At 55.4% G+C, this 25,968-nt stretch overlaps 11 protein-coding genes across 11 annotated transcripts; 7 read left to right on the top strand and 4 right to left on the bottom strand.

Annotated features, from left to right (window-relative positions):
* Positions 1–217: 217 nt before the first annotated feature.
* LTR77_002252 (uncharacterized protein) lies at positions 218–1,214 on the top strand (the record flags this gene model as incomplete). The annotated part of the gene is made up of 2 exons (XM_064799511.1): positions 218–317; positions 373–1,214. 2 exons carry the CDS (start codon positions 218–220, stop codon positions 1,212–1,214), a joined length of 942 nt encoding a protein of 313 aa, XP_064662266.1.
* A 627-nt stretch (positions 1,215–1,841) lies between these two features.
* Positions 1,842–3,063, bottom strand: LTR77_002251 (uncharacterized protein; the record flags this gene model as incomplete). The annotated part of the gene is made up of 3 exons (XM_064799510.1): positions 1,842–2,775; positions 2,831–2,890; positions 2,954–3,063. The coding sequence occupies 3 exons, from the start codon at positions 3,061–3,063 to the stop codon at positions 1,842–1,844; spliced, it is 1,104 nt and encodes a 367-aa protein (XP_064662265.1).
* A 1,628-nt stretch (positions 3,064–4,691) lies between these two features.
* On the bottom strand, positions 4,692–8,186 carry syj1 (Inositol-1,4,5-trisphosphate 5-phosphatase 1; the record flags this gene model as incomplete). The annotated part of the gene is made up of 1 exon (XM_064799509.1): positions 4,692–8,186. The coding sequence occupies one exon, from the start codon at positions 8,184–8,186 to the stop codon at positions 4,692–4,694; it is 3,495 nt and encodes a 1,164-aa protein (XP_064662264.1).
* A 1,871-nt stretch (positions 8,187–10,057) lies between these two features.
* RCY1 (F-box protein: endocytic membrane traffic, recycling ReCYcling 1) lies at positions 10,058–13,033 on the top strand (the record flags this gene model as incomplete). Its single annotated transcript, XM_064799508.1, has 1 exon — positions 10,058–13,033. One exon carries the CDS (start codon positions 10,058–10,060, stop codon positions 13,031–13,033), a length of 2,976 nt encoding a protein of 991 aa, XP_064662263.1.
* Positions 13,034–13,887: 854 nt separating this feature from the next.
* On the bottom strand, positions 13,888–14,423 carry LTR77_002248 (uncharacterized protein; the record flags this gene model as incomplete). The annotated part of the gene is made up of 2 exons (XM_064799507.1): positions 13,888–14,207; positions 14,264–14,423. The coding sequence occupies 2 exons, from the start codon at positions 14,421–14,423 to the stop codon at positions 13,888–13,890; spliced, it is 480 nt and encodes a 159-aa protein (XP_064662262.1).
* Positions 14,424–14,987: 564 nt separating this feature from the next.
* FMP32 (Protein fmp32, mitochondrial) lies at positions 14,988–15,764 on the top strand (the record flags this gene model as incomplete). The annotated part of the gene is made up of 1 exon (XM_064799506.1): positions 14,988–15,764. One exon carries the CDS (start codon positions 14,988–14,990, stop codon positions 15,762–15,764), a length of 777 nt encoding a protein of 258 aa, XP_064662261.1.
* A 942-nt stretch (positions 15,765–16,706) lies between these two features.
* LTR77_002246 (uncharacterized protein) lies at positions 16,707–17,039 on the top strand (the record flags this gene model as incomplete). Its single annotated transcript, XM_064799505.1, has 1 exon — positions 16,707–17,039. The coding sequence occupies one exon, from the start codon at positions 16,707–16,709 to the stop codon at positions 17,037–17,039; it is 333 nt and encodes a 110-aa protein (XP_064662260.1).
* A 619-nt stretch (positions 17,040–17,658) lies between these two features.
* LTR77_002245 (uncharacterized protein) lies at positions 17,659–18,304 on the top strand (the record flags this gene model as incomplete). The annotated part of the gene is made up of 2 exons (XM_064799504.1): positions 17,659–18,036; positions 18,092–18,304. 2 exons carry the CDS (start codon positions 17,659–17,661, stop codon positions 18,302–18,304), a joined length of 591 nt encoding a protein of 196 aa, XP_064662259.1.
* Positions 18,305–19,550: 1,246 nt separating this feature from the next.
* MFS1 (MFS sugar transporter) lies at positions 19,551–21,465 on the top strand (the record flags this gene model as incomplete). Its single annotated transcript, XM_064799503.1, has 3 exons — positions 19,551–20,328; positions 20,378–20,748; positions 20,803–21,465. 3 exons carry the CDS (start codon positions 19,551–19,553, stop codon positions 21,463–21,465), a joined length of 1,812 nt encoding a protein of 603 aa, XP_064662258.1.
* A 455-nt stretch (positions 21,466–21,920) lies between these two features.
* On the bottom strand, positions 21,921–23,016 carry LTR77_002243 (uncharacterized protein; the record flags this gene model as incomplete). Its single annotated transcript, XM_064799502.1, has 4 exons — positions 21,921–22,217; positions 22,282–22,752; positions 22,812–22,948; positions 23,004–23,016. 4 exons carry the CDS (start codon positions 23,014–23,016, stop codon positions 21,921–21,923), a joined length of 918 nt encoding a protein of 305 aa, XP_064662257.1.
* Positions 23,017–23,564: 548 nt separating this feature from the next.
* On the top strand, positions 23,565–25,902 carry PRT1_1 (Translation initiation factor 3 subunit b; the record flags this gene model as incomplete). Its single annotated transcript, XM_064799501.1, has 3 exons — positions 23,565–23,637; positions 23,688–25,420; positions 25,477–25,902. 3 exons carry the CDS (start codon positions 23,565–23,567, stop codon positions 25,900–25,902), a joined length of 2,232 nt encoding a protein of 743 aa, XP_064662256.1.
* Positions 25,903–25,968: the final 66 nt, after the last annotated feature.

The following is a 25,968-nucleotide window of genomic DNA, read 5'->3' as shown; positions in this document are numbered from 1 at the left end:
GTCTTCTCAAGCACCCGAAGCTGAGGAAGCTGAATAGAACTCGTCCTATTTACGGTGGAGTATGGCGGCATCGATATTGGCCGTCTTCGAAGTCTCTGCGGTACATAAGGAGACAAGGACGACACCGTAGTCATGTCTTCCTACTGCTACACGCTTCATGGGGGAACTGGGAAGCGAAATTTCAAGAGCCAACGAACTTAGAGGAACGCACAGCATTATGGAGATCATCCGCATGCCATATAAGACCGATGTCTTTGGCAATCCGCTCTACGCGAAGGTTGCTTGGTCAAAAGGCACCGAATCAGCCAAACCTACAGGTGAGTATCATCACTCGGAGTGGCCTTCCCAAGAGCAGTACTGACGAAATCTCAGCTCTGGTATACCACGGCGGAGGCCTGATGGTTGGCAGCTCAGAGATGGTCCCACAATCTCAGATCAACTATTTGGTCGAGCGAGGCTTCGCGGTCGTGATTCCAAACTACCGTCTGGCTCCCCAAGTCACTGCGAAAGAAGTATTTGCGGACTGCGAGGAAGCCTACGAGTGGGCAGTGGGCACGCTTCCAGACCTCATGCGATCACAGCACGGCATCTATCTCGATAGCACAAGGACCGTAGCCTTCGGCCACTCCTCCGGCGGCACCATCGCCTTGCACCTCGCATCCTGTAAACCAGTCAAAGCAGTCACAGCCTTCTACCCATCCCTGTTCGCCTCCGACTCTTCAACATCCGCTCACAAACCAACCTCAGCCCCGCCCTTCGGCATGATGCCAGATTTCCATCCAACCTTGGAAGAATGGGCAACCATCACCCCAGAAGGCAAACAACTCTCAGAAACCCCCCTCGCAGCCCCAGGAACCATCCCAGCTCCGCGCAACAAATGGCAAATGCACACCCTCAAGAACGGTCAATGGCTCCCCACCCTCCAGCCAGACGGCGACTATGCCACCCTCGACCCCATGACCCGCATCACGCCTGAATGGTGTCCGGTGATGCTCGTTCAGGGCGAACTGGACAACGTGCCCGGAAGCTCGCTGGAGCTTGCGCAGAGAGCGGAGAAGGCGACGGCAGATGCGGGGGTAAGGGAGGTAAGGCTGGAAGTTGTGAAGGGCGAGGGGCATATGTTTGATTTGCCGCCGATGGTTGGGACAACGGATTTGGGAGCCAAGTGGGAAGCTGTGAGGAAGGGGTTGGATTGGCTTGTTGACCATGTTTGAAGGGTTGTACTTGTCGGCAGCAGGCGTCAGAAGTACGCGTTGCTGTAGATCGACTGTACAGTTGACAATTGAGCGTGGCCTGTTAGCTTCACGATTCCTACCACAGCCTATTTCAACCGCTTCTTCTAGAACACGGTCACTTACGATTGATTCCCTGCTTGCGCAACCGAGTCCTAACTCTTTTTTCGAGACAATATAACCCATGTCTCATATCTCAATAGCGCCGCCTCACACGAGCTGATCAACATCACAACTTCCTAATAGGGCATGTGAATTCAATTTTGACTTCGCGAAGTGAGGCTTTCACAAGATGAACACTAAACATTGATTCCACCCGTCTATGAACTCCACTGATCGAGATACTGCTCATCTGCTTCTGTGTCTCATCAACAAGTGCCGCTGCAATGCATCTCCAATGCTGAACCCTGAACGCCTTGTATGAGTCGAGTTCTGCTTGCTGTCTTGGCCTCTCGGTTCTGGTAGTGTGATGAGCCCTCCAGCTTGCTGTCCTCACTGCTGCCGAATCCATTGCTTGCTTCTCTTGAATGCCGCCGTAGCAACGCGTGCTTTCCACCCACATTATGTAGAAGTGCGACAAGAAAACCACCCCCCACAGCAAAGCCTCTTTCACATAATACACATCGTCCCGCCAAACGCCCCCTGCGCCGTCGCCCTCCTCCCCTGAATCACTCTCTCCGTCTGCACATACAGCCCATCGAGCCGCTGCATCGCCCTCGCGTCCTTCAGAATCTTCGCCACTTGCAACCCCGAACTGATCAGTTGCAGGATATTCCTATCATCCTTCAACGGCCGGCTCTGATGCTTCGCCGCATGCCGCATCTCGAGGCTATTCTCCAGAATCGTGATCAACTGCTTGATCTGTCCGTTGTACAGCACGCGAGCCGGGATGCGACGTTTGGTCGCGAGGCGTTTGAGGAGGTAGACCCACTCGGACCATTCGCGGTCGTTGGGGACGCGGACGGGGCGTTTGTCGGGTTCGATGGGGATGGGGAATTGGTATTTGGCGACGAAGTCGAAGGCGCATTGGGAGAGGCGGTCGTTGACTTGGGAGAGAATCTCGTCTTGTTCTTGGGCGTAGAGATTGATGGGGAGCTGGGGGAGGTCTTCTTCTTTGGGCTCGTAGCCGGCGTCGTCCGGCTTTTCGAGGAGTTGGGAGGGTCCGTCGAATTCGTCGCGGTTTGAGGGGCGTCGTTGCGGGTAGGCTTTTGATGAGAGGCTTGGAACGCTGGAAGATGCCTCGCCGCCGTAGTAAGAACCGCCGTACTGGCTCAGTCGTGCGTCTTCAGAGGACGTCCGTCGCAGCAAGGGAGCCGGCCACGAGTTGGACCAGCCTGGGTAGCCTGCTTGCGGCGACTGAGGGTTGAAAGACATCGGAGTCTGATTCGGATACTGTCCCGTCAACGGTGATCCGGGCCAAGGTGACGATGACCTCAGTTCTTGCAGAGCGGACGGCTCTCGGTTGATCCACTCGTCTCTCAGTCGTTGTGTTTGTGGAGCGAACGTCGGGAACGATGAAGAGCTCGGACTGGCGCTGATCCCACTGATCGTCAAAGTCAGTAAACGTTCGGGTGGTCGATGTGAGATGGTCTTCATACCTGAACGCTGACGAGCCTTGCAACCACGGATCGAAACTCCCCGTTCGTTGAAGTCTTTGTCTATTGGGATTAGTATGTAGTCGTTCCTCCAACGGCGCAGTAGCTGAGGTTGGGGGTGCTTACTGTCTCGTAGCTGGGTCTTCGAATCGGCTGGGCGGGGGGTTCGCTCTTGAAGGCCCGCTGGTGGCATATGGACTCGGCGAGATCCTCTCGGGCGGCGGCTTCGAAGACATGGCTAAAGTTTCTTGCGAACACGATGGCTAGCGCTTAGCAGTGCGTGTAGACGTAGCGAAAAGGGCACCTCAGATGCAGATCTTGAGGCCCATCGTAGTATGTGAATGAAACTAAGGCTGCATCGTAAGGCTCCTTGCGAGCCGTAGCACCGAGGACATTGCGGGAAAGCTCTGCACGACTTGACGGCGCGAGAGAGGAGGGAAGAATGAGGCGTAAAGGACCGCATAAGTGACTTCTCGATGGAGGTGTCTGCGCACGTCAAAGCCCAAGTGCTTTCGTGTTCTGATAATGCACTGGAGGGGATCCTGGTGTAAGTGCCTCTTGGACGCACACAACCGAGAAGTGACCGTCGACAGGTGGGATGACTTGGGCATGAGTATTGATTAAAACCTGGGCTCGCACAGGTAACTGGGTCGGAGCCCACAAGGATGCTCACTTTTGATCACAATCATCCCACCGCCGCTTGCCCTCTGTTAGCACAGTTAGCCGCGCTGAGTCTGCATCGACTGCAAGGGCCACTTGATAGAGTGGGCACCTGTCGGGAACAGGGAGGCACGAGTTGCCCCTTCGGAGCCCGGTCTCGCCGATTCGGTTCGAGTTCAAGGCCAACATGTCTCATGCTGGCACGAACTGACATCTGCAGGAACGAGAGATGAGGCTGCAGTGTCAGGGTCGTCGCTATAGCGATCAATGCCATCGACTCTGTATTAGGGATCCTTGAGAAGCCGAAACAAGACCAATTTTGCTGCGGGAATGGCACGGACAGGACAGCACCTGAGTCGCAACTGATTGTGGCATATGCCAAATGGGCAGACGCATCGCCGAATGCTCCGCTACCGCCTCACGAGGCGGATAGACGCATCGGTAGTGAGCGCTGATCGCCGTTGTGTGCGACCTTCGCCCGGCACGTTGGAGATGATCGACAAAATCGGGCAGAAGCAGAAGCGCCGACTGATGCCCAAGAGGCCTGGATGGCTGGACTTTGCGATTCATGACCGCACGCGCAGGGCATCGATCGTCTTATAACCACACGCAAGCGAGCGCTGATGGGGACATGAGAAAGTGGTGTCGAGCATAATCATGTCGTTGCCGGCGTAGAAGGCTTCCAGAACAACCATGCACATGCACATGCACATGCACGCGAGCCCAATCTCTAACCGCCCCCGAGCTTTACCGCTCTACCGAATACCGAGAGTATGTTCGCCTTGCCAAACAACCTTTCTTTTCCGATGCAGGTTTCGGAACCGTTCCGAAGGTAGTAAGCTGGACATGATTGAGACGGGATGAACAGCACATGGGTGCTCGTCTCGAGCTGTTGATGATGTTGTTCTCATCTTCTCAATTGTTACGACACAGCTTCAACGGCCGGTGCAGTGGCAGGACGCTGAAGTAGGACATGGAGAAGAGGCATGCCGGATCTTGACGATGAGGAAGCTCTCCTACATCAAATCAAGTCTGGAAACTGCTAGCTACGGCTGTAATGGCAGCAAAATCACTGCAACATAGGAGAAGACGCTGTACAGTTCAACGAGTTTCATTTCTTCTCCCATCTACGCACTACACCTCGACCCCATCACCACCCCTACACTCCCCCAACGTTCCTCTCCCATCCCGAGAAGCACCGCCACTACGAAGGCTTCAGCGCCTCCCACCCCTTCAACTCCTCACCCCCAGCCTCATCCATCAGCCCCGTCGCCCGTCTAGGCGGCAACGGCGGATTCCCACCACCGTTCCCGCCCCCTCTCTCAGCCGGCGCACCGCCTCTCCGCGGCGCAGGCACCGGCGGCGCCACCGCAGCCCTCGAGCTCGCCGTACTCTGCGTGCTCTCGCCGCGGAGAAGACTCGGCTTCGCAGGCTTGGGCGGGGGAGCGGGTTTGCGGAGGGTGTGCTTTAGGTGCACGCGGTTGTCGGAGTCGGAGGGGCCGTCTGTGTGGAAGGTAGCGGGACGGGGAGGGAGGGGCTCGGGTGGTGGCGCGGCTTTGCGAGATGGGATCTCGCTTCGGATGGTGTCGGTGCGGGAAGCGGTGCTGTAGACTGAGGGTGTACGAGAGGGGATGGGAGGTGGTTTGTCCACTTCGACCCAATCGGGTTCTGAAGTTGGTGTCCAGGGGTTCGGAGGGCGTGCTGGGTTGGGCACTTGCTGGTTCTTCGGAGGTTGGATGTTTGACCGAGCAGGCATGCCGTTGTCAAGCCACCATTTCCGCTTATCGGAGCTCGCAGGCGGTAAGCCAGGCGCAATGGAGTCGTAGCCGACGAGAGATTCGAGGTCACTATCCTCTGTTCTCTGGTTGGCGACGTGGTCTCCGATCATTTCGCGGCGCTTGAGGTAGAGCTCGCCTGAGATTTGGTCTTTCTTCGCCTGGTCGATGACGTTGATTGTGCATTTGAAGAGACCCCAGACCGGGCGGTGATCTGAGAAGCGGAGGGGCGCGGAGTCGTAGTAGAGCTGGCGAAGGTTATCGCCGCGGGTGAGGATGCGGTCGGTCCATGCCGGGATACGGGCTTTTTCTGAGGTGTCGTAGTCGTCTGTTCCGAGATTGAACTTGTAGGTGGGCAGGAAACTTGGTGTCTTCTCTGAGTAGTGAGGGAAGGTCAAGCCGTGCACCATCTGCAGGTTCAGCTGGTCGTTCTCGTAGAGTGTGCCCAGATCACGCTTCTCAACGAGATGTCTGGCTCGCTCATTGCCCATGCCGATGCGGTAGTTGAAGTCGCCGAACCAGATGATGGTCTTGTGATCTGAGATAGATCTATCCCGCTGGAAACGTAGCCCTTCGCTGATGGTGCGGTAGTCTTGGTTCCGCTCGTCGTAGTTCTGGAAGCCAGCGGCCAGGTGAGCCGTTACGAGGCAGATCGATGTGTCTGCGTACTCGAATCGGATGGCCACAGCACCCTTGTTGCCAGCCATGCCGCTCATGCCGGTCTTCTTCACAGAGCCCTCCACATTCTTGATGAGCGGCAGAACGCTGGCTTTGACGAACACAGACAGCGAAGCACCGACAAGCTGTCCTCCTCTCAACAGCACATAATCCTCTCCTCCAAACCTCTTCGCATTTCTATTCAACGTCTTCCTGACCGCATCCTCCCAAACCTGCCTCCGATGCGGATCTGTAGCCATGATCTGCTGCACATCCAACTGCACAATCTCCTGAAACGCCACCGCGTAAATCTCCGGCAGCCTCAGCTCCTGTTCGATATCCGGACACAGCCATGGCGAGAGATCTTCTCCAACACCTTCAGTCTTACCATTAAGATTGAACGTGCCGATCCAAATGTTTATCTGCTCAGCGGAAGTATACTCCGGAGCCCTTCGGCCGACCTCTGCCGTGACCCAGTCGTTGATCGGGTCGAAAAGTGTGACGGGCTGTTGCCCGACGAGACGTCCGAGGAGCATGTCGATGGTATTCTGACGTCCTTTGTCCTCGAAGTTGTTGATGTATAGTCTTTGCACCGACTTGCGGGCGTCTGCGAAGAGGCCGGCGAAGGATGTTTTGCCGGCTCTTGTATATGATGACTTGAGCGCGCCCGTGCCCGTGTATATCTTTGCTAGCGTGTCGCCATTGTCCGCCCAGAGCATGCCGTGTCTCGCCCAGAAGTCTGATGTTGGCCGATCTTCACCCTGCTGCTTAAGGAAAATCTCGAGCATCATCTCGGAGAGATTCGTTTGGACCACGTTCGTGCGATCGAGACAGTCGAGGCAGTTCGTGCGGAAGATTCCATTTTGCGTCAATACCTCGTTCTGACCGTAGACAGAGTGCTTTCGTTCCCCCTTGCCCACCTTCTCCACCGTGTCTTCCGTCAAGAAGTACTCAAACGCCATAGCTGACTCAAGTATGTATCTCCGAATGCCTCTTGCAGCATCATAGTTCCCTCGTGTCTCGGAGTGGAAGTCATATGTGAGCGACTGGAGATGCTTGTGCTCCTCAGTCTCAGCATTCCTCCCTTGATGCTCATTTAGCGCGCTTGCCTGGACTTGCGACTCGTAGAAACGGATGAGCTGTGCTTCTTGGGGCTTCTCGTCGCTTAGCAGGTTCAGGATGTAGACGTCGCCGTATGCTTTTACCAGCCCTTCGAAGTGCTTGTCGAAAGCTGGCTTGGTTGCTTCTGGTGATCGTGTAATCTGGATCTTCTGCTGTGTTGGAAGGCCGGACTGTTGCTCCCAGAACAGTGGCACGCTTCCTCTGCACTGCACATACGAGAAGCAGAGCTGGTCGGTGCAGAAGATCGTTTCTGTCTCTACGAAGTTCGCCACATTGCCGTCGTCATCTATTCCTCGCGCATTGAACCGAGTGCCGGCTCTCCGACATGACAAGCGAGAGATGAGAGTCATAGTCGATGGCATACCGATGTCATTATACCTGAGCGGAGAGGAAGAAGCCGGGACGTTGACTGTCGCTGCAAATCCGCGCATAGCAGAAGTGAGGATGCCAGACTGATCCAGAGCGGCTTTCTCGCGATCCGCCAGCCGTGACCGGAACTCAACCAGGGGCTGGATCATGTGTGTGTTCCAGAGAAACCCAGCATCTAAGCTATCAAGCGCGACAGTCGTAGAATCTGTCGGTCTGTCTTGTAGCCTCTTAGTGAGATCGAAGTCGGTGCTGTAGTAGAAGCTACCACCGCTCAGCAGCTTCTTAAGAGCAAGGCAGGGATGCTCAAAGGCCGTGTCTCTGTTGATGGGAGGCTCGAAGCCGTCGGTGTCCATGCCGTCGCCCGGGAATGGATTCACCTGGCTATTAAGCAGGTGATCGTAGTCGCCACTGCTCAGACAATGGAACTCGACGTTGCGGATCTGCTGGACGGTCTCTCCAGGCCGCACCGTTGCCGCCTTCTTGCTGTCCGCCACAACGGCGAGGAAGATGTCGCCGTTGATTGTGATGAGACCAAGGGTGCCTTTCGTGTCCAGCGATGGCAGGGTGCGGTAGTCGCTCATATCCAGGCCCTCGGCGTCCCATGGCGAGAATTCGACGATGCATTTCGGAGGCGAGCCGTCTGCGAAGGACTGTGTGGACGCGTTCGTCTTCGAGCTGAATGTAGACGGACTATGCCGGAAGATCAAGACGTGCGTCTCTGTGCTGAGGGCGATGGCGCGCTGAGGCGCGTCCCTCATGAACACCTTGATCGGCATTGTAGGCAAGCATGCTTTCGAGGACTTTGATGCGGTGGACAAGCCAGAGGGTGTCTCAAGACTCGAGACGTGCGATAGACGGCCGAGCGTAAGTCCAGGCCCAAGTCATATGCAGCGATCCAAATTGCTTCGGAGTGGCGAAGGTTGATGTTTGAATGGTGAGTGTTGCTGACTGGAAGAGAAGGTGATCATGTGGCGTGGCCTGTTCCAAAAACTGAGCTTTTGAACGTTACACCAAGCAGACCAGCGGAACGTTCGGATGAGGACGCAGAAGCGCGTATACGCGTGTAGACGATTTGGAGACACTCCGATATAGTATGGAAAAGGGTGGAATGCAATAGAACTAGAGGGTATCACCTTCACGTTCATTCGTAGCCCATGGCCTCATCGCTATGTACACCAGTATGCGTATGCACAGATATCCACAACACGCTACATGCAACGCGAGAACAACAGTGTCTTTGAGATGAAAGACCCATAGACAAAGCAGCAAGATCCGCGCCATTCGCTCGAAAGACCCTCCGCAATACACAGACACATCCAAGCAAACCATCTTCCGGCAAGATATTGAGCCTCCTTGTCTGTCTCACTCAGTGCTCTTCGTAAACATTCCCTTAGCGATAGTAGCCCTGGCCTCCGCGCCCATAGCTGCCACTGCTCGCCCTGGGGTCGCCATAGCGGCTGCCGCTTCTCCTTCGATCGACGTCCCTCGGCGCGTTCACATATCGGTACGTCTCGTATTCGTCCTTCGGCCTCGAGTTCACCCTTTCACGTCGAATCTCCTCTTCCCTCTCGTGTATGCTGTACTCCGACCTTGGGACAGTCGCCCTTGTCTTCGATGATCTATTCGTATGCGCCGTCTTGCTAGTCTTATGCGTCGTTCGAGATCTCAGATCATCGCTGGAGGATACGGACTCATCGCTCGAGTCGTCGCGCTCGACTTCTACATAGTGCGATCGAGGCGGTCTGACTGTGCTGGGAGCGCGAGGTGGCGCGGTTTCGATTACGGTGACGCTGTTGTGGACGCTCGGAGGGCTTGGGGCGAGTGAGCGCTTGTACTCTGTGCGTGAGGAATGGCTGCTTTGCACAGGCAATGGCGCAGGGGGTGGAAGGGTCTGAACTGGCGGATCGTAGCGCGGTGGGCCTTGTTCTTCGACGACCCGAGTTTTGGAGTAGTAGGATGTCCTGGGAGGCGAGGCGGAGTAGTCGCGCGTTCGTCTGACTGATCTTACTCGTGCTGGTACCGAGTAATCTGGCTCTTCTCTAGCTTTGAGCAGGCACATTGGAGGGATGCTAAGGCGGTATGGACTGTTGACTGGTAGACGGAAGTTGGTGGGGGTGTGTTAGAGCATCATCCGGGCGAATGTGATATCGTCTGTACAATGCTGAAGAAGGAATGAAGAGAGGCAAAGGGAGGAGAATACTTGCCAACCTAACGCGGCACGGAATACAGTCAGTTTAATATATCTTACGCTGCGTATGACGGTGGGAGTGGCGGGCGCCCGCCTTGTTTCTAGACTCCAGGACCAGGGTCAATGGGTTGGGCACCAATCGCAAGCTTTCCTCAGTAGCGCAATGCGGTATTCATTCACTTGTGCGGATGTGCTCGGTGGTCGTACGGAAGCCGTTGGAGGAGATGTCAGTGATGGTTTTATGAAAGAGGTAGAAGGGAAAGAGCGTTGTGGTGGTCAATCACATGTTTCTGATCGGCATCCCTGCGTTGCGGTCGTCACGGGCCATGCGGGCAAAGGTGAACCACAACCTTTACCTCTACTGCCAAGCTCCAGGCAGGTGTATTTCCTCTACCGAGCGGGCAATTGCCCATGAACGCTTAGGAGGATACAGACGGAAATCCTGTTGATGCTGCTACCATGAGCGGCCGACCAGTGCCGCAAGCCGTGCAGGCTACGCAGCAGAGGAACAAGAGGAGCCTCTCGCAAGTCCGAAATGCCCAGATGAATGGACCACGAAGCAACGACAAAGTCCTCGCTTCGCTGCGAGCGACGCAGGTCGTTGCCTCCAAGCCAGTGCTGCCAGCAGAGCTGCTGGCTATGATACTGGACTACTTACCCGTGCCGGACCTCATGCAATGCGCTCGGGTGTCGCGGAGACTGCAGGAAATGGTCTACGATGATACCCGGTGGATACAAAAGTTGAAGGCGATTGGGGTGTGGAACGAAGCAGAAGCTAGGCAACGCATCGAGGACGCCATGAAGAGGAAGGTGGAGGCGCAGAGAGCAAGAGAGGCAGATGAGGCGAAGAGGACGGGGGTGAATCTGCCTGGTAGTGTCAATGGGATTGCTGGAGGGGGGAGGCAGCATGCTGGAAGTGTTACACTCTTCGATGCGGGTGCTGAGGAGTCCAAGTACAGACGGAGTTTGGAGAAGCCGGCCATTCAGACGCCCATACGTCGAGGGACTCTTGCGGACGGTTTCGACGATTTGACGATCTCCCCTTCCTCGCCCGGGCAGGCCTCGGTCAAGCCATGGGACCCATCAATAGCTTTACGCGTACTCAGCGAGGCACGCTCGATACGTGGACGCGCGAGGCAGGAGTTCGGCAAGATCTATGGAGCTCTAGGTCCGCTCCACATGAATCTTGCCCGATCGAAAAGCCATTCAGATGCTGTTATCTTTAGGACATATCGCGACCCGGAACAACAAGCCCAGATCTTGTCTTCTCTGAAGCAATTTGCACAATGTGATTCCGCTCTCGGCTGGCAAGAGCGGGAGCAGAAGCTGGATTCCATGATTGGGGTCTTCGAGAATGCCGTGCTGCGGGAGTTCGAGCAAGGCATCAGTGCGAACGATGTCGATGGCCGCATGCGTAGGTATGCCCATGTTCTGGTTTCGCTGAATGGCGGTAACGCAGGGGTGGATGCATTCATTACCAAGAATCCACTCATGACTCGAGACGGCCGGATGGGCAACCCGCTGGCTTGTCTCGAGGCCGTAGCACCAGGCCACGTTGACCTGAACCCGTCGAGACAGATGTTTGAGAGGCTTGCGGTCATGACAGTGGAACAAGCCGCGGTCATCGATCGAGTCTTTCCTTCTTCGGTGGATGTCCTTACTCCTTTGCTCTCGCGGCTATGTGAGGTTATGCTATCGGAGTACTTGACGACACTGTTCGACGAAGCCCACTCAGTGGGCATCGAGACCTACGTGAAAGCCGTATCAGGCACATTCGAGCAGGCGCTGCGATTTCTAGCCTCGCTCAAACCAACGAAGGCGTCGCCGGCTGACATGCCAGACAAAGCAAAAGCAATGGTCACTCAGTGCTATGAGAAGCACATCGACCTGTATCTGGCAGAAGAGCTCGCGGTATTCACCACTAAGTCGGGCGCTTCAGTCTCCCACTGGGAGAAGGAGCTGTCTGAGCAGGAAGCATCTACTGAGTCGTACTTCATGTCGAACATCAACCGATCGGCGGCTAAACGAGACTTTCTGTCCTCCTTTAAGAAGGTCGTGATGATGCCGGTCAACGTCTTGCCGGCTTTCAGTGCAGCGAAACCTACGGCGGTGACAAAGTCGAGCGCGAATCTAAACGGTGCCGAAGCATCCTACTCTGGCGGCAGACCCAGATCACCTTCTCTTACCACGGGTTCAAACACGCCGCAGCGCCCGGGCACACCGCAGGCTGAGGCTCCAACGACCGAGCTTGCAGCCAAAGCAGCGATCATGAACTCTCGCTTGGAAGGCATCAAGTCGCTGTTCAGCATTGAAGTGGCGCTCGACCTGACGCACTTGGCCAAAGCCTGCATTGAACGTGCCGCGATTATGGTCCGTATGGGTGGCCACTATGGCGATGAAGCAAAAGAGCAGTGTGAGGCCATCTTCGTCACACTGCTGAAGGTACTCGGCGATAGACACATCCGGAATGGCTTCGACAAGGCCATTGGCCATCTTGGCACCTACAACCCACGAGAAGTTCGGCAGCTCAAGTCGAAAGGAAGTGCCAATGGAGGAACCACAGTCAGTAATGCCACGGGTGTAGAGCCTCTGGTGACCTTCTTGGAGCTCGTCAATGTCGGCGACCTGATCCAGCAGATGGTCGATGTCTTCTACGCTCAGGAGATGATCGCAACGAAGCTCACCGATCGAGATGACTTCCTTGACCCAGCTGTGAAGGAGAAGAAGAAATTCGAACAGATGCTGGACGAGCGGGTCGCAGCAGGTCTGAACCGTGGTATCGATGTGCTGATGGACGAAGTCGAATACATCTGCGCCACCACCCAGCTCCCAACAGACTTTAATCCTGGCGGCACAACCGGAGCATCGAACGGCATGTCCTCCATGGTCGACATCGGCGCAAGTGACACTGCCAAACAGATCGTCAGTATGATAAGCGGCCACACCGGCATGCTCACAGGCACGACCGACAAGAATATGCTCGACGTCTTCGTGCAAGAAGTTGGTCTCCGCCTCTTCGCCACACTGTGCAAGCACTTCAAGCGCCAGCGCATCAGCGTCGATGGCGCCATGAAGCTCATTAGCGATGTCAATCTCTACAGCGACTTCGTCTCTTCCCTGCGCCAGAAGCCGCTGCTGCCGTACTTCCATGCTTTGAGGGAGATGTCGCAGATCTATCTCGTGCATATCGATCCGCCGGCTGCGTACTTCAGCACCAATCCGAAGGTGAAGCGTGCGAGTTTGCTGTCGACGAAGAGCTCGCCGACGGCTCTGCAGGCTAAGGAGCTGGCGACGATTATTGCGGATACGCAGCGCTATCATGGCATCTTCGGCGCGGAGGAGGTGTATGAGTTCGCTGAGCGGAGAGCGGATTGGTATCTGGTCAAGGGCGACGTTGAGAGAGCGATGTATGGGGTCGGGTGCTCGATCATGTAACGGCTCGGTTGGATGAAGGAGAAGAAGGGTTCTGCATGCGAACAATGGGGTCAAGAGGTGGAGGCGATACATGAAGATATCTACTGCTGAGTCATCGAAAGCAAACACAACAACAAATATTCCAGCACTGAGGTCGGAAGCCTTCTGCACGCACACATACACACACTCATCTTGCTTCGGCGGGTCTCACGCGTCTCTACCTCTACTGCCATCTCTACTTATCACGACTTCCCATCGCCATCATGGACGCCACCCAGTATACCCCTGACAACACCCCTGAGGTTGTCCCTGAAGACACCATTGAGTATCCCATATACCCCACCGAGGACACCAATGAGTATACGGGCGGTCAGCGAGTGGGTGAGGGAGTGTGTCGTGTAGGCGGGCTTCTCCGAGAGGGGAATGGGGGGTTGTAGGGGGTGGGGGTGGGCTGTGAGGGTTGTTTTGATAGCGGAGATGAATGAATGTTGTTCGTCGACATCCTCTTCCCTGTGCAGGCTTCTTCGACATAGGATCGAGTGCTATGAGACGCTCTGTGGCCTTTTCGCCTGCGATCCGATCTCCGAGAACGCAATCAACCGTTATGCGGCGTTCTGGTATACTTTCGGCGAAGTCTAGATGCTCGAGATGGCTGCATCGAGCCGACGTCGTGGAAGGCTTCTCGAAAACGTGACGAGATGATATGCAGCGCTTTGCGAGGATATGAGCTTGTTCAGAATTTGAGATTTAGGAGAACTGCAGAGCTTGATACTACCTACCGCCCTCGCCAGAAACGCAACAACATAATGGGTATGCCTAGAAACGCCTTCTTCCCACCGTCACCATGAACGAACCTCCGACGCAAGTCTCATTCCTCAATCCTCCACAGCACTTCCATTCCCACCCTTCTCACCCTTCCCCTTCAAACCTAGCATCTCCTTCCCCTTCCCGAAAGCATCCCGAAAACTTCCGCTCCTCTTCTGGCCATCGGCTGGTCGGATAACAGGGCTGCCCTTCACCCCATTCTTCTCTTCCTTCTCGCCCTCCTTCTGCCCCACCGTCATCATATTGCCCTCTCCGCCGCGACCCCAGTGGTACGTCCCTTTCGGCTCGTTCTTGTGGTGTGCAGGTGTGTCGATGTCTTGAGCTTTGCGGGCTTCTTCGGGGGATACGTTTGCGGCCATGTTGCCGGAGCCTGGATAGCACGTCAGTCTAGCCGAGCAATGCTGGCCAATGAACGCAAAGACCTACCTCCACGCCCTGTCGTGTACAGCTGCGACTTGATCGTCGGCGTCTCGAGGTCATTGGCGCCCACAGCGTTCATCGGCTTGTTGCTAATGTTCCCAGCGCCTCCTCGCCCGTGCGTCGCGGTCTTCGAGAGGTCCGGCTTCTTCTGCTGTTGGTCCGCCATGTCTGGCATTGCTTGGATGTAGTCTGAGTCGAGCGTTTGGCTGCTCCTTCGCATGGGCTCCTGGCTTTTTGCTAACGATCTGGTGACGCTGAAAAGAGGAGATGAAACGGTGAAGAGAGGAGACGAATTCTCAAGCAAGCAGATGACCTATCTTGTTCGCAGATTGAGTTCCTTGGGACTCTTCGCGAGCCAAGGCAAACAGTGTGCAGAGTTCGACGATGCCTTGCGGGGCACGTGGTGATGTCGTGTACGTAATGCCAACTGCCATAGCGAGGAAGGGGTGTTGGCAGCGTCGACCTACACTGGTCGTTCTGGGTGACATATCGTTCCCTGGCACTTGCAGAGACGTCGAAAGCCTTTTCACCGTGACTAGAGGTGTGGTGAATGGAAGAAGGATGAGAAGAGAGTTCGACCGCGAGACCTGATAAGACGGATTGATGTTGATTGGTTGCATGTGACATCCCGGTCATCCTTGGGCTTCGTTCCAGACTACACCTCTTCTCCGGAGGAACAGTCTCAATTCACAGCAGTGGAACGGGCAGTCTACACACGACATACAACACCATGGCCAGCCTGCGACCATTCACACGAGTTGCGCCGCAGGCATCATGGACAGCGAGCAGCATCCGTCCCTCCGCCATCCCATCTCTAGCCCAATACAGCACCATCAACGGAGAACATGACCGACGCATTTCCGCGACCACAGCCCACGCTCGCCGACAATGGCACCACCGCCGCCAACCCCAACTCCTCCCATCGCCACCCCGCCGTGCCTTCTCCGCCACTCCCTCCCGCCCCAAAGACCACCAATTCGACACCCTCAAATTCGTCCAACGCCTCCAATCCGAAGGCTTCAGCGAAGCCCAAGCCGTCGCCATGATGCGCGTCCTCGGCGACGTAATCGAAGAATCCATTCAGAACCTCACTCGCACCATGGTCCTGCGCGAAGACCAAGAAAAAGCCACCTACACGCAAAAAGTCGACTTTGCCAAACTCCGTTCAGAGCTGCTGTCGGCGGATAGCACGGAATCGAGCTTGACTCGCGCAAGTCATGAGCGGTTGACGAATGACTTGGAGAAATTAAGGAGTAGGTTGCGGGACGAGGTGCAGAGGACGCAGGCGAGTGTGCGGTTGGATTTGAATTTGGAGAAGGGAAGGATTCGGGAAGAGGCCAATAGTCAGGATTTGAAGATCCGGGAGACGGAGACGAGGATTGAGCAAGAGGCGGCCGCATTGCGGGAGAGGTTGGAGGGGGTCAAGTTCAGTACGTTGCAGTGGATGATGGGCGTGTGTACGGGGACGGCGGCTATTATTCTTGGTGTGTGGCGGTTGTTGTTCTGAGGGAGGAGAGTGCCATAAGAGTGCTGTGAGGAGTACGTATACCCAAATCATGCTACTAAGTGAAAGATGAAGCACGCTGCATCGAGCCCTTCCACCACGTGTCGGCCTCTGGGCTGCACACCAAGCCATTCCTCCGCTCCTAACGGTCAAAAGATCAAGAACGGTCTCATTTATACAGTACAGCTGCTCGTCTCAAGCACCACTCCAAAACGAAGTCATACCAAAAGACTCAAAAGGAGACACCAACATAAGCAAAAGAGAAAACCCCGGAGGGAGAAGAGAAACCTCGAGGTTTGCTCTTGATTGGGCTACACTGTTGATCAGTTTGCTCTTAATTGGACTACAACATAGGATCACGAAAGGGCGACGGCCTACAACATGTCACAGATAACGGTATGGTATATATATGTCCTTGCTCTTTCTGTTCATTGACTTGTCGGTGAGTCGAACGCTCGACTCTGGTGTGATTGGCGTTGGTGGCGGCTTGAGGACGAGGGCGTGGTATAACCATTGACCTGAAGCTACTCGAGTGACTACGCTTGGTTATAGTGCTGGGACTGCTGATAATTATCATATAGGTTGGCCATTTTGGACCGGCGAGCCGAGTTTGGGCCGGCTGTCACATGCGATGGGGATGGCGCGACGTCACTCCTCTCTTACAGACAAAGAGCAGTATGAGCAAGCTCATCTCTTACAATAGCAACAATCGCTCTTTGACAACAAAGGCTCGACAGTCTATCGTTGTACTCAACAAGCGAGCGCTGCAAACAATAGAACCACGGTATATACCCCACACACGACGCAATGCGGCAGATTCGACCTCAGGCCTGGGTCCGAGACCAGCAATTCACGCATCTCTCAACCCTTTCGATCGGCATCGCTGCGCGAGCCATCATTCTCTTCCCTTCCCAGCCCAGAGCAGCGGACGTAAGTACCCCCACCATGCCCGCCCTCCGCCTCAAACTCTCCAGGACCCTCTTCCTCCGAACCTCGCCCCGAACCTCGCCCCCGATCTCCCCGGCCTCCCCTCGCTCTACGGCTTTCGAGCCCCTCCCCTTGCCAGTGGTCAAAGTCGTGCTAGACGCCTTTGACGCCCATGACTGGTCGCACTCCTCCGATGCGCTGACGGATTGGCTCAATGCCCGGTGGGCGAAGAGTGGGTATGTAGTAAGTCGAGAGGTGGTGTGCTGGACGTTGAGGTCTGAGGGGAGGGATGCGAGGATGGGTTTGGGCGATGGGTTGGAGGGGGATTTTGTGAGGGAGGTGAGTTGGTAGTTGATGGTGTGAAAGGTAGGTTAAAAGGTGGAGAGCGGAGGTAAGTATTGCTGTAATGATCGAACTTGTGCCTCATGGTATTCCTTTAACTAGTGATGCGATGGCGAGTTGCGCCGATTTCAGCTTTGCGCAAAAGAGCCTTCCTGACGAGGCGAAATGACAAGCAGTACCTGTCTGGGTTTGGACGGTATTGCGACGTTCTGTGCATCGACTCCAGTCTCGTATTTTAGCCAAGTTCTTCATAACGACGTGGAGCCGGTTCTGGCACAACGAGGAGCGCGACGGATGCATTGGCATGCGTCCTGCGACGGACAAAGATCCAAACATCTCGATGGATGCTGGAGCCATATACTGTGTGCGGTCTGGCGAAACCCGGAATAGAACGGGGGAATGATAGCGGTCTTGGCGGAATCCTGCGGATGGTATGGATGGATTCGAGCAGTTCTTGGGTGGATGGAGTTGGGATTGAATCCGAAACGACCTCTCATCTGATCCTACAAGAGCGAGTACAAAGACGTCGACAATTCCATCATGATTGCACACACTCCGGCCAAGATATCTTCTCCTCGTTTCCGCCATTCGCAGCACTCGGCTCCGCAGCACCCAAAAGACACCAGTCATGCGCTCCTCACTCAGCAAGTGTTTGCAGCACGCCGCCTTGCTGAGCTTCGTGCTTCCAGCCTTGGTGAAAGGCAATCAATTCTACGCCTTCTATGCCGACAAACTCACCAGCGATGGCATCGAGTCCTACCATGGAATCTGGCCGACCGACACATTTCCAGATATAACCGATACCGGCGCGTGCATAGCCCAAGACAGCATCATCGGTAACATGGAAGAAGGTATCTCGTACGGCTGCGAGGAGATGGCAGCCTTCGAGATGACCGTCGACTCCAGCTGGGTCAATAAATGTGGTCTGGAGGATGGCGATGTCCTGCACTTCACGCCGGACGTGTCTGGCGAGTGGTTGGATGTTAAGATCAACGACAATGAACTGGTGAGTTCAACGCCCTTGTGAGACGAGCCGCTTGTTCTGATGATGCATCGTACAGATTATGGCGGCGTGCTATCCGCCGGATACTTGCAAGGTCGGACAGCGGAGCGATGATAATGTGTGGGAGACCGTTGACTGCCCTTACCCCGAGAACGACGAAGAGAACGTCGACTATCTGATTTACGCGCAGTGGAGGTGCGAGGATGCTGGAGATTGGATAGACCCGAACAACGTGGACCCACCGAACACCTACTTCGGTATTCAGTGCTGAGTGCGATTGTATGAGCGGCGCATGCTCTCTCGAACTGGAGGAAGCAGCGAGGAGGGATGACTGCCAATGCGTCATTGTACATAGCCACTATAGCAACATTAGCATGAATGGCAGGTCAGGTTGAACGGGAGGCATCAGCACCGTCACTTTCGTAGATTCAAATCCTGAGATTACTCAACCCAACACCGGTCGGAGACCGCACATTCGAAGGACTCGGCTTTGCCGCAGTTCGCTTCCATCGTTTGAAGAGGTATTCATGGATACAGTATTGACATCCTTCAGCCATGATTGCGTTTCCATCGGTAGTCGGCAACAAAGCAGCGGACCAGAGTAAAACCGCCGGGTCGTTTCTAGCGAAGCTCAACAGAGACTCATCAGCAAAGCAGCGGAGTGAGGTCAGGGTAAGGTTCTGACTTTCTCCAATGTGTCTGCAGCGTCTTGTGGAGGACCAATGGCAACGACATCTGCAGTCAGCATCGGTTGCTACAGTCGTTCATCGGCATGCCATGCGAAGCGGAGTGGAAGAGTAAAGTATCGTCCGCTCCGTGCGGCACGTGTCCGGATGGATGTCTGTCCCCGAACCCGGGTCGTCTTGGTGGGAAACGTGGCGCCTTAGCAAATGTATGACTCCAATGCGCTGAAAGCTTAGCATGGCGATTCCGGGAGGTCGTTGCGAGGTTAAGTGCGGCCTGCTGCTGCGTACGTTGTGTTGTAGAGCACGGAAACCGGATTGGAGGAGCAAGGACATGCTCTGCATCGTTCTGAGCGACCAAGGAATCGTTTGAGACCGGATAGTGTGCTCGAATGATCGAAGCGATGGTGTGTGGTCCAGATTCCCTCGATCGCCTTCCCAAGTCAAGCGAGCGAGCTAAGCTTCAAGGGGCAAAGCCTACAATCACGAGCATTCTTCCGGCACGATTCTCGAACCGCATCCGAAGGAAAAATAGCAACGGCCTTTGCTGTGGGAGATGATGGAGTGGACACCGCACTCTCCAGCTCTCCTTTAGATCGCCCTTAGCCTTTCAGGCATTCAGAGGTACATACCTTCATTGGCCCCACGGAAGCAAGACTCTCCGGATGTTACTCTCCTTTCAAAACATCTTCCGTTCCCTTTTCTAGGCGTTCCGTTCACTGCAGTATAAGGCTACGAGAGTTTGCTTTCGCTGTGGGGACGTCGCCTTATCTTTCACTTCGAAGAACTTCATCTTCTCTCTTTTAGGAAGTTCTATACCAGTCTCAACACACGATGCGCTTCTTCAACAAGAAGCCCACCGGCGAGACGTCGACAACCGAGCCAGAAGTTCGCTCAGACGAGACCACTCCTGTGCAAAGCGGCGCACCATCAGAAGTCAACGAGGAGAAGAACAATGTTGAGACCACAGTCGACGCCCCCGAGTCAAGAACATCCTCGCAACACGGCGACATGACCGAGAAGCAGGCGGAGGTTGCAGCCGCAGAGAACCCAGCAGAGAAGAAGATTGCAGAACTAGGCCCGGACGACGAAGAGGAGGACGATGAGTCGAGATATCCGAAATCCACCCAATTCGCCCTCATCTCTGTCGCCTTGTGCCTCTCGGTCTTCTGCATGGCCCTCGACAACACCATCATCGCCACCGCTATCCCGAAAATCACAGACGAGTTCCGCGCGATCAACGACGTGGGATGGTATGGATCGGCGTACTTGCTCTGCACGTGTGCCTTCCAGCTGTTCTTCGGCAAGCTGTACACCTTCTTCTCGCTCAAATGGATCTACCTCACCGCCCTCGGGATCTTCGAGATTGGTAGTGCTGTCTGCGGTGCCGCCCCGAACTCGACTGCTTTCATCATCGGACGTGCGGTGGCGGGTTTGGGGTCGGCGGGTATCTTCTCGGGTGCTATCCTTATTGTCGCCGATACGATTCCGCTGCGCAAGCGGCCGACGTATATGGGGTTGATTGGTGGCATGTATGGGATTGCGAGTGTTGCTGGTCCGCTGCTTGGAGGAGCATTGACGGATAATGTTTCGTGGAGGTGGTGCTTCTACAGTGAGTATTGTTCCATGCATGCTCTTGAACTTGGCTAACGATGAAATAGTCAACCTCCCCATCGGAGCGGTCACCTGCCTCTTCATCGTCTTCTTCTACAAGCCCACAGCAGCAGCCCGAGCTCAGAAGTTGAACGAAGGCTGGAAAGCACGTCTTGAACAATTCGACATATATGGCACGCTTGTCTTCCTTCCCATGGTCGTCTGCCTACTTCTCGCTCTGCAGTGGGGCGGCAGCACATACGAATGGAGCAACGGCCGCATCATCGCGCTCTTCGTCGTCTTCGGTCTGCTAGCAATCGTCTTCGGCGGCATCCAGCTTTGGAAGAAGGACAACGCCACCGTGCCCCCACGAATCATCAGACAGCGCAGCATCTGGTCCGGCGCCTGCTTCGCTGCCTGCATCGGCGCATCCTTCTTCGTAAGTCTCATCCCCACCCCCCCTCCACCCCTCCCACCCTAACACTATCCCCAGGTCTTCGTTTACTACATCCCCATCTGGTTCCAAGCCATCAAAGGCGTCTCCGCCGTTCGCTCGGGCATCATGAACATCCCCATGGTGCTCGCCCTCGTCGTCGTCTCCATGATCGGCGGCATCGCCGTCACCGTCCTCGGCTACTACACCCCCTTCGTCTACGCCTCGTCCATCTTCATGTCGATCGGCGCGGGTTTACTCTCCACCTTCGACCGCGACACCGCAAGCCCAAAGTGGATCGGCTACCAAATCATCTTCGGCGCTGGGGTGGGCTTCGGCATGCAGCAATCACTCGTCATGGCCCAGACGGTGCTGCCGAAACGCGACGTCCCCATCGGCACGGCGATGATGATGTTCTCCCAGACCCTGGGCGGCGCCATTTTCGTGTCTGTGGGCCAGAACGTATTCACGAACCAGCTGCTCAAGAACCTCAAGGACGCCGTGCCGGGGCTGAACCCGGCTGTTGTGCTCGCGACCGGGGCGACGAGTCTGAAGGACGCGATTGATCCGAAGTTCTTGCCCGCGGTGCAGGAGGCGTATAACACGGCGATTATTAATTGCTTTTATGTCGGAGTGGCGGTGGCGGTGTTGAGTGGGGTGTTCGCGGCGCTTTGGGAGTGGAAGAGTGTTAAGGGAAAGAAGATTGAGATGGCTGCTGCGTGATATCCTCTCAAGAGGTCGTGGGTGTTTTGTCTTGTTGCTGGGAAATGCATAGCGAGCGATGGGGTTGCTGGGATTGGGATGATACCTTACTCTGCTCACCCAATTCATGGGTCATGGAGGTTGACATAGAGCATAGAGTCGTAATAGAGATGGAACAGCAGCGCTGTATTGCAGACTGCGGGACAGGAGAACATATCAGTCAACTGATTCGATTCTGTCCATTCATCTATCATCTCCGGCTGTCCTGGATGGCCATAGTCTTTCTTCGTCCTTCACCTGCTCCAAGATGCGCTCGCAAAGATCCAGCCAGCGCTTCAAATAAACGCCTTCGCTACCCACAAGAACCAGCGCATCGAAACCGGCTCACAGCAACGCGCTTAGATCGAACCCGCAAATATCAACCATCACCCCCCTTCCACTCCCACCGCCCCCCTCAACCCCCCAGTCCAGCTATCCTAATCCTCCTCCTCCTCATCCTCCTCCTCCTTCACCACCTCCCCCTTCACCCCCTCCCCCGCATCCTCCACCGGCCACAAATGCTGCGCCAAAAGCTTGTTCATCGTAAACATATGCACCTTGTCCTGCTTAAACACCGCGCGCATCGCCTCGTCGCAGCGTATCTGCCGCTTGTCGCTCGGGTCTTGCAGGTCACGCTCTTTCACGTAGGCCCATATTTTCTTGACCGTTTGCGGGCGCGAGAGCTCGGAGTGCCCGAGGAGGGAGGTGAGGGCGGGGGAGAGGTGCATTGGTTTCTGCACATCGGATGGGATGTTAGTGAGGGATTGGAGAGGGGGGAAGGGTGGAGGGGGGACGTACGTGGAAGCCGCCTTTCCGCACTTTGGCTTCCTTAGCATCGGAGTCCGAGTTGTGCACCTCACTGTCGTCGTCGCTGTTGACTTTGGCTTTGCTCTTCTTCTTCGGCGTCTTGACCTTTTTCGCCACGGGTTTGCGCTTCGTCACGCCACCACCCCTAGTCGCGCGGCCTGAAGACGCATTAAACTCCGCCTGCATGCGCTTAGCGATCTGCTCGTCGGTCTCGGTCTTCACTTTCGGCGCTTTCTTAGGCTTTTTGGCGGGCGGAGAGGCGACGTCGCTGAGATCGGAGTCGGCGGAGGCGGAGGCTTTGCGTTTAGGTGGGGAGGTGGGCGCGGAGGATTCGGGCTGGGGTTCGGGTTTGATGTGGCCGTTGGCGGTGGGAGCTGGTTCGGCAGCAGAGGCGGGTGAGGGAGAGGCGGCGGCTTTGGAGACTTTGTCGAAGCGTTGCATTATGAGTTCTGTGATTGCGTCCTGTTGTATATCTGAGTTAGCTGTTCGAGTGGAAGTGTACTGGGTTCGAACAAACTCACCTTCTGCGGTGTAATGTCGTAGTCGACCTGTTCTTGGAGACCCTTGCGTATGCGCTTTGCGGAGACGGTGGAGAGGTCGGCGGTGGCGAGAATGTTGTCGATGATGGCGCTGTAGGAGGCATGTTGCTCCGGCGGTACTGTGTTGTTGTATGTCAGTCTGTTACTTCTGTTTGTTTGATGTGCTTGACTTACAGTCCGACGCCATGTTGGACAATGTTGAGTAGTGTAGACGGATGGATGGTGGTATATAGGTCGTGACGGATCGGTGCGGTCAATGTGTGCTTTGTTGCTGCAAGAGGTGCAGCAGTATGCGTGAAGTGAGACAGCGCTCATGCGTCGTCGATTGTTCACTTCAGCGCATTGAGCGACGCTTGTCTCGGCGATGGCTGGTTCAAGCTTCCGAATGCCGGCAGCAGATCGAGGTGCCGGGGGCTGCTGCTGTTTGTTCTGCTTCGATCGGTGCGATCCAAGTGGTGAATCAGATGCTTGGAGAAGAGTCAGACGTCGACTCACTACAGAAGTTGGCGACTTTGCTCGTGAAGGTGCATGACTGCGAGCATATGATCGACACGTGACGTCCAGAGCTGGTTAGTCGGCTGCCGAAGATTAAGCGAGCCGACCCCACGGAATATTTGCTGCGAACATCAGACATCGCATCTACACATTCGCTGAACTGCAACAGACACATCTCCCAACAGTCGTTAGGACCATTACCAGTGCAGTCGGTCGTCAAGACACCAGCAAACCGCAATCATGGCACCATCATTCGAGCAGCTAGACCCGGAGACCGAGTACGAGGATGGCGAGGAGGATATCGACTACTCTGGTATGGTATAACCAGGTCAATGAAGCTGACAGTATGCTGACGGTGTGCAGACCTCCGAGAACAGTACGATGTGCGAATGGAGGAGGGACTGGACACATTCATCGTTATTGACGGCCTGCCGAAAGTCCCCCCGGGCAGCAAGGAAAAGCTCGTCAAATTCCTGCTGCGAAAGCTCACATCTGTCGGCAAGACCAAGGAGGAGAATGTGTACATGCCCATGAACGAGGCAGGTGATATGAGTGAAGGGTTCGCCTTTGTGGAGTACGAGACATCCGCTCAAGCAGCCGCGGCGGTGAAGGCTCTGCATGCGACCGCACTCGACAAGAAGCACACCATCGCTGTCAACAAGCTCACCGACATTGAGAGATATGGCCGTGAAGGAAGAATTGACGAGACGTACAAAGCGCCTGAGATCCCACCATTCGAGGAGAAGGAACACTTGAGGTGGTGGCTTGGTGATGGCGAGGGCCGCGACCAGTATGTCATGTTCCATGGCGAGCATGTCGGTGTCTTTTGGAACGAAACCAGCGCTTCACCACAGCAAGTCATCGAGCGAGACCACTGGACCGAATCGTTTGTGCAGTGGTCGCCGAAAGGTACCTACCTCACATCGATGCACGCCCAAGGTGTCCAGCTCTGGGGCGGGCCAAATTGGTCAAAGCAAAAGCGGTTCATGCACCCTGGCGTCAACCTTGTGGACTTCTCTCCCGACGAGCGATACATGACTACATGGTCGCACCGCCCGATGGTGGTCGAAGAAGGCAACCCTGTTCTCTCACTCGAAGAAGACGGCAAGAACTACATCATCTGGGACGTCGCCACCAACAAGCCTCTCCGTTCTTTTGTGACTCTCGACGTACCCGGCCCTACAGTAGACGCAGAAGGCAACCAGATCAAGAAGAAGATTCAATGGCCGGCGTTCAAGTGGAGTGCGGACGCCAAGTATGTCGCGCGTATGACCCAAGGCCAGAGCATTAGCGTCTACGAACTGCCACGCATGAACCTCATGGACAAGACATCGATCAAGATTGAAGGCGTCATGGACTTCGAGTGGTGCCCTGCTAACCCTCACCGTGACAACCGGAAAGAGTATGAACAGCTCTTCTGCTACTGGACCCCAGAACTAGGATCTAATCCAGCCAAGGTCGGTCTCATGAGCATTCCAAGCAAGGAAGTTGTCCGCACACGCAACCTGTTCAACGTCTCCGATGCGAAGCTCCACTGGCAGTCCGATTCCTCCTACGTCTGCGTCAAGGTGGATCGCCACTCGAAGAGCAAGAAGACCATGGCCACCAACCTTGAGATCTTCCGAGTGCGTGAGAAGGGTGTGCCTGTGGAAGTCGTCGACCAACTTGATGGTACTGTCATCAATTTTGCTTGGGAGCCACATGGTGATCGCTTTGTTCTCATCACGGCTGGTGAAGTTCCGCAAGGCTCTGCCGTACCTCCGAAGACTGCAGTGTCGTTCTTCTGCCCCGAAAAGGCGAAGGGCAACACTGTCGGTAACTTCAAGCTCATCCGGACGGTGGACAAGAAGAACAACAACGCCATTCATTGGTCGCCGAACGGCAGGTTCGTGGTTGTGGCGACGGTGCTGAACTCGCAATCTTACGACATGGACTTCTGGGACTTTGACTTTGAGGGCGAGAAGGAGGAGAAGGACAGGGATCTGACGGCCAACCTGCAACTCATGGCAACAGCGGATCACTATGGTGTCACGGACATCGAGTGGGATCCTTCTGGACGTTTCGTTGCCAGCAGTGCGTCGGTGTGGAAGCACAGGGTAAGCGATCACTTCCTTGCCACTACTTTCATGACATGGTTACTAACACATCACAGGTCGAAAACGGCTACCACCTCCACACCTTCTCGGGCACCGTCCTCCGCGAAGAGCCACTCGAAGGCTTCAAACAATGGGCCTGGCGCCCGCGCCCCGAGCGTCTCCTCAGCAAAGACGAGATGAAGAACGTGCGCAAGAACCTGCGCGAGTACAGCAAGCAGTTCGACGAGATCGACCAGGCGAAGAAGTCTTCGGCCAACAAGGCGGTCGTCGAAGCGCGCAGGAGGATGCTAGACGAGTGGTTGGCGTGGCGCGAGCGGATGCAGGCGGATTTGGCGGAGGAGAGGGAGGATCTGGGTCTGCCGGATTTGAGCGAGGAGCAGCAGGCACTGATGGTGGATGAGGAGGATGAAGGGGATGCCGGGCGGGAGGTGGAGGAGGTGTTTGAGGAGATTTTGGATGAGAGTGAGGAGATTCTTGACTAGATGTAAGTCGGTTAAGCAAGGGGAAGCGTGGAAGGATGAGTGAGGCAGGTCAGATTGTGGTGGTTG

Source organism: Saxophila tyrrhenica (genome assembly GCF_035928015.1).
Source record: "Saxophila tyrrhenica strain CCFEE 5935 chromosome Unknown scaffold_3, whole genome shotgun sequence".
NCBI classification, from domain to species: Eukaryota; Fungi; Ascomycota; class Dothideomycetes; order Mycosphaerellales; family Extremaceae; genus Saxophila; species Saxophila tyrrhenica.
Note: the sequence above shows the minus strand (reverse complement) of the source record. Positions and strands in the feature narration are given on the sequence as shown.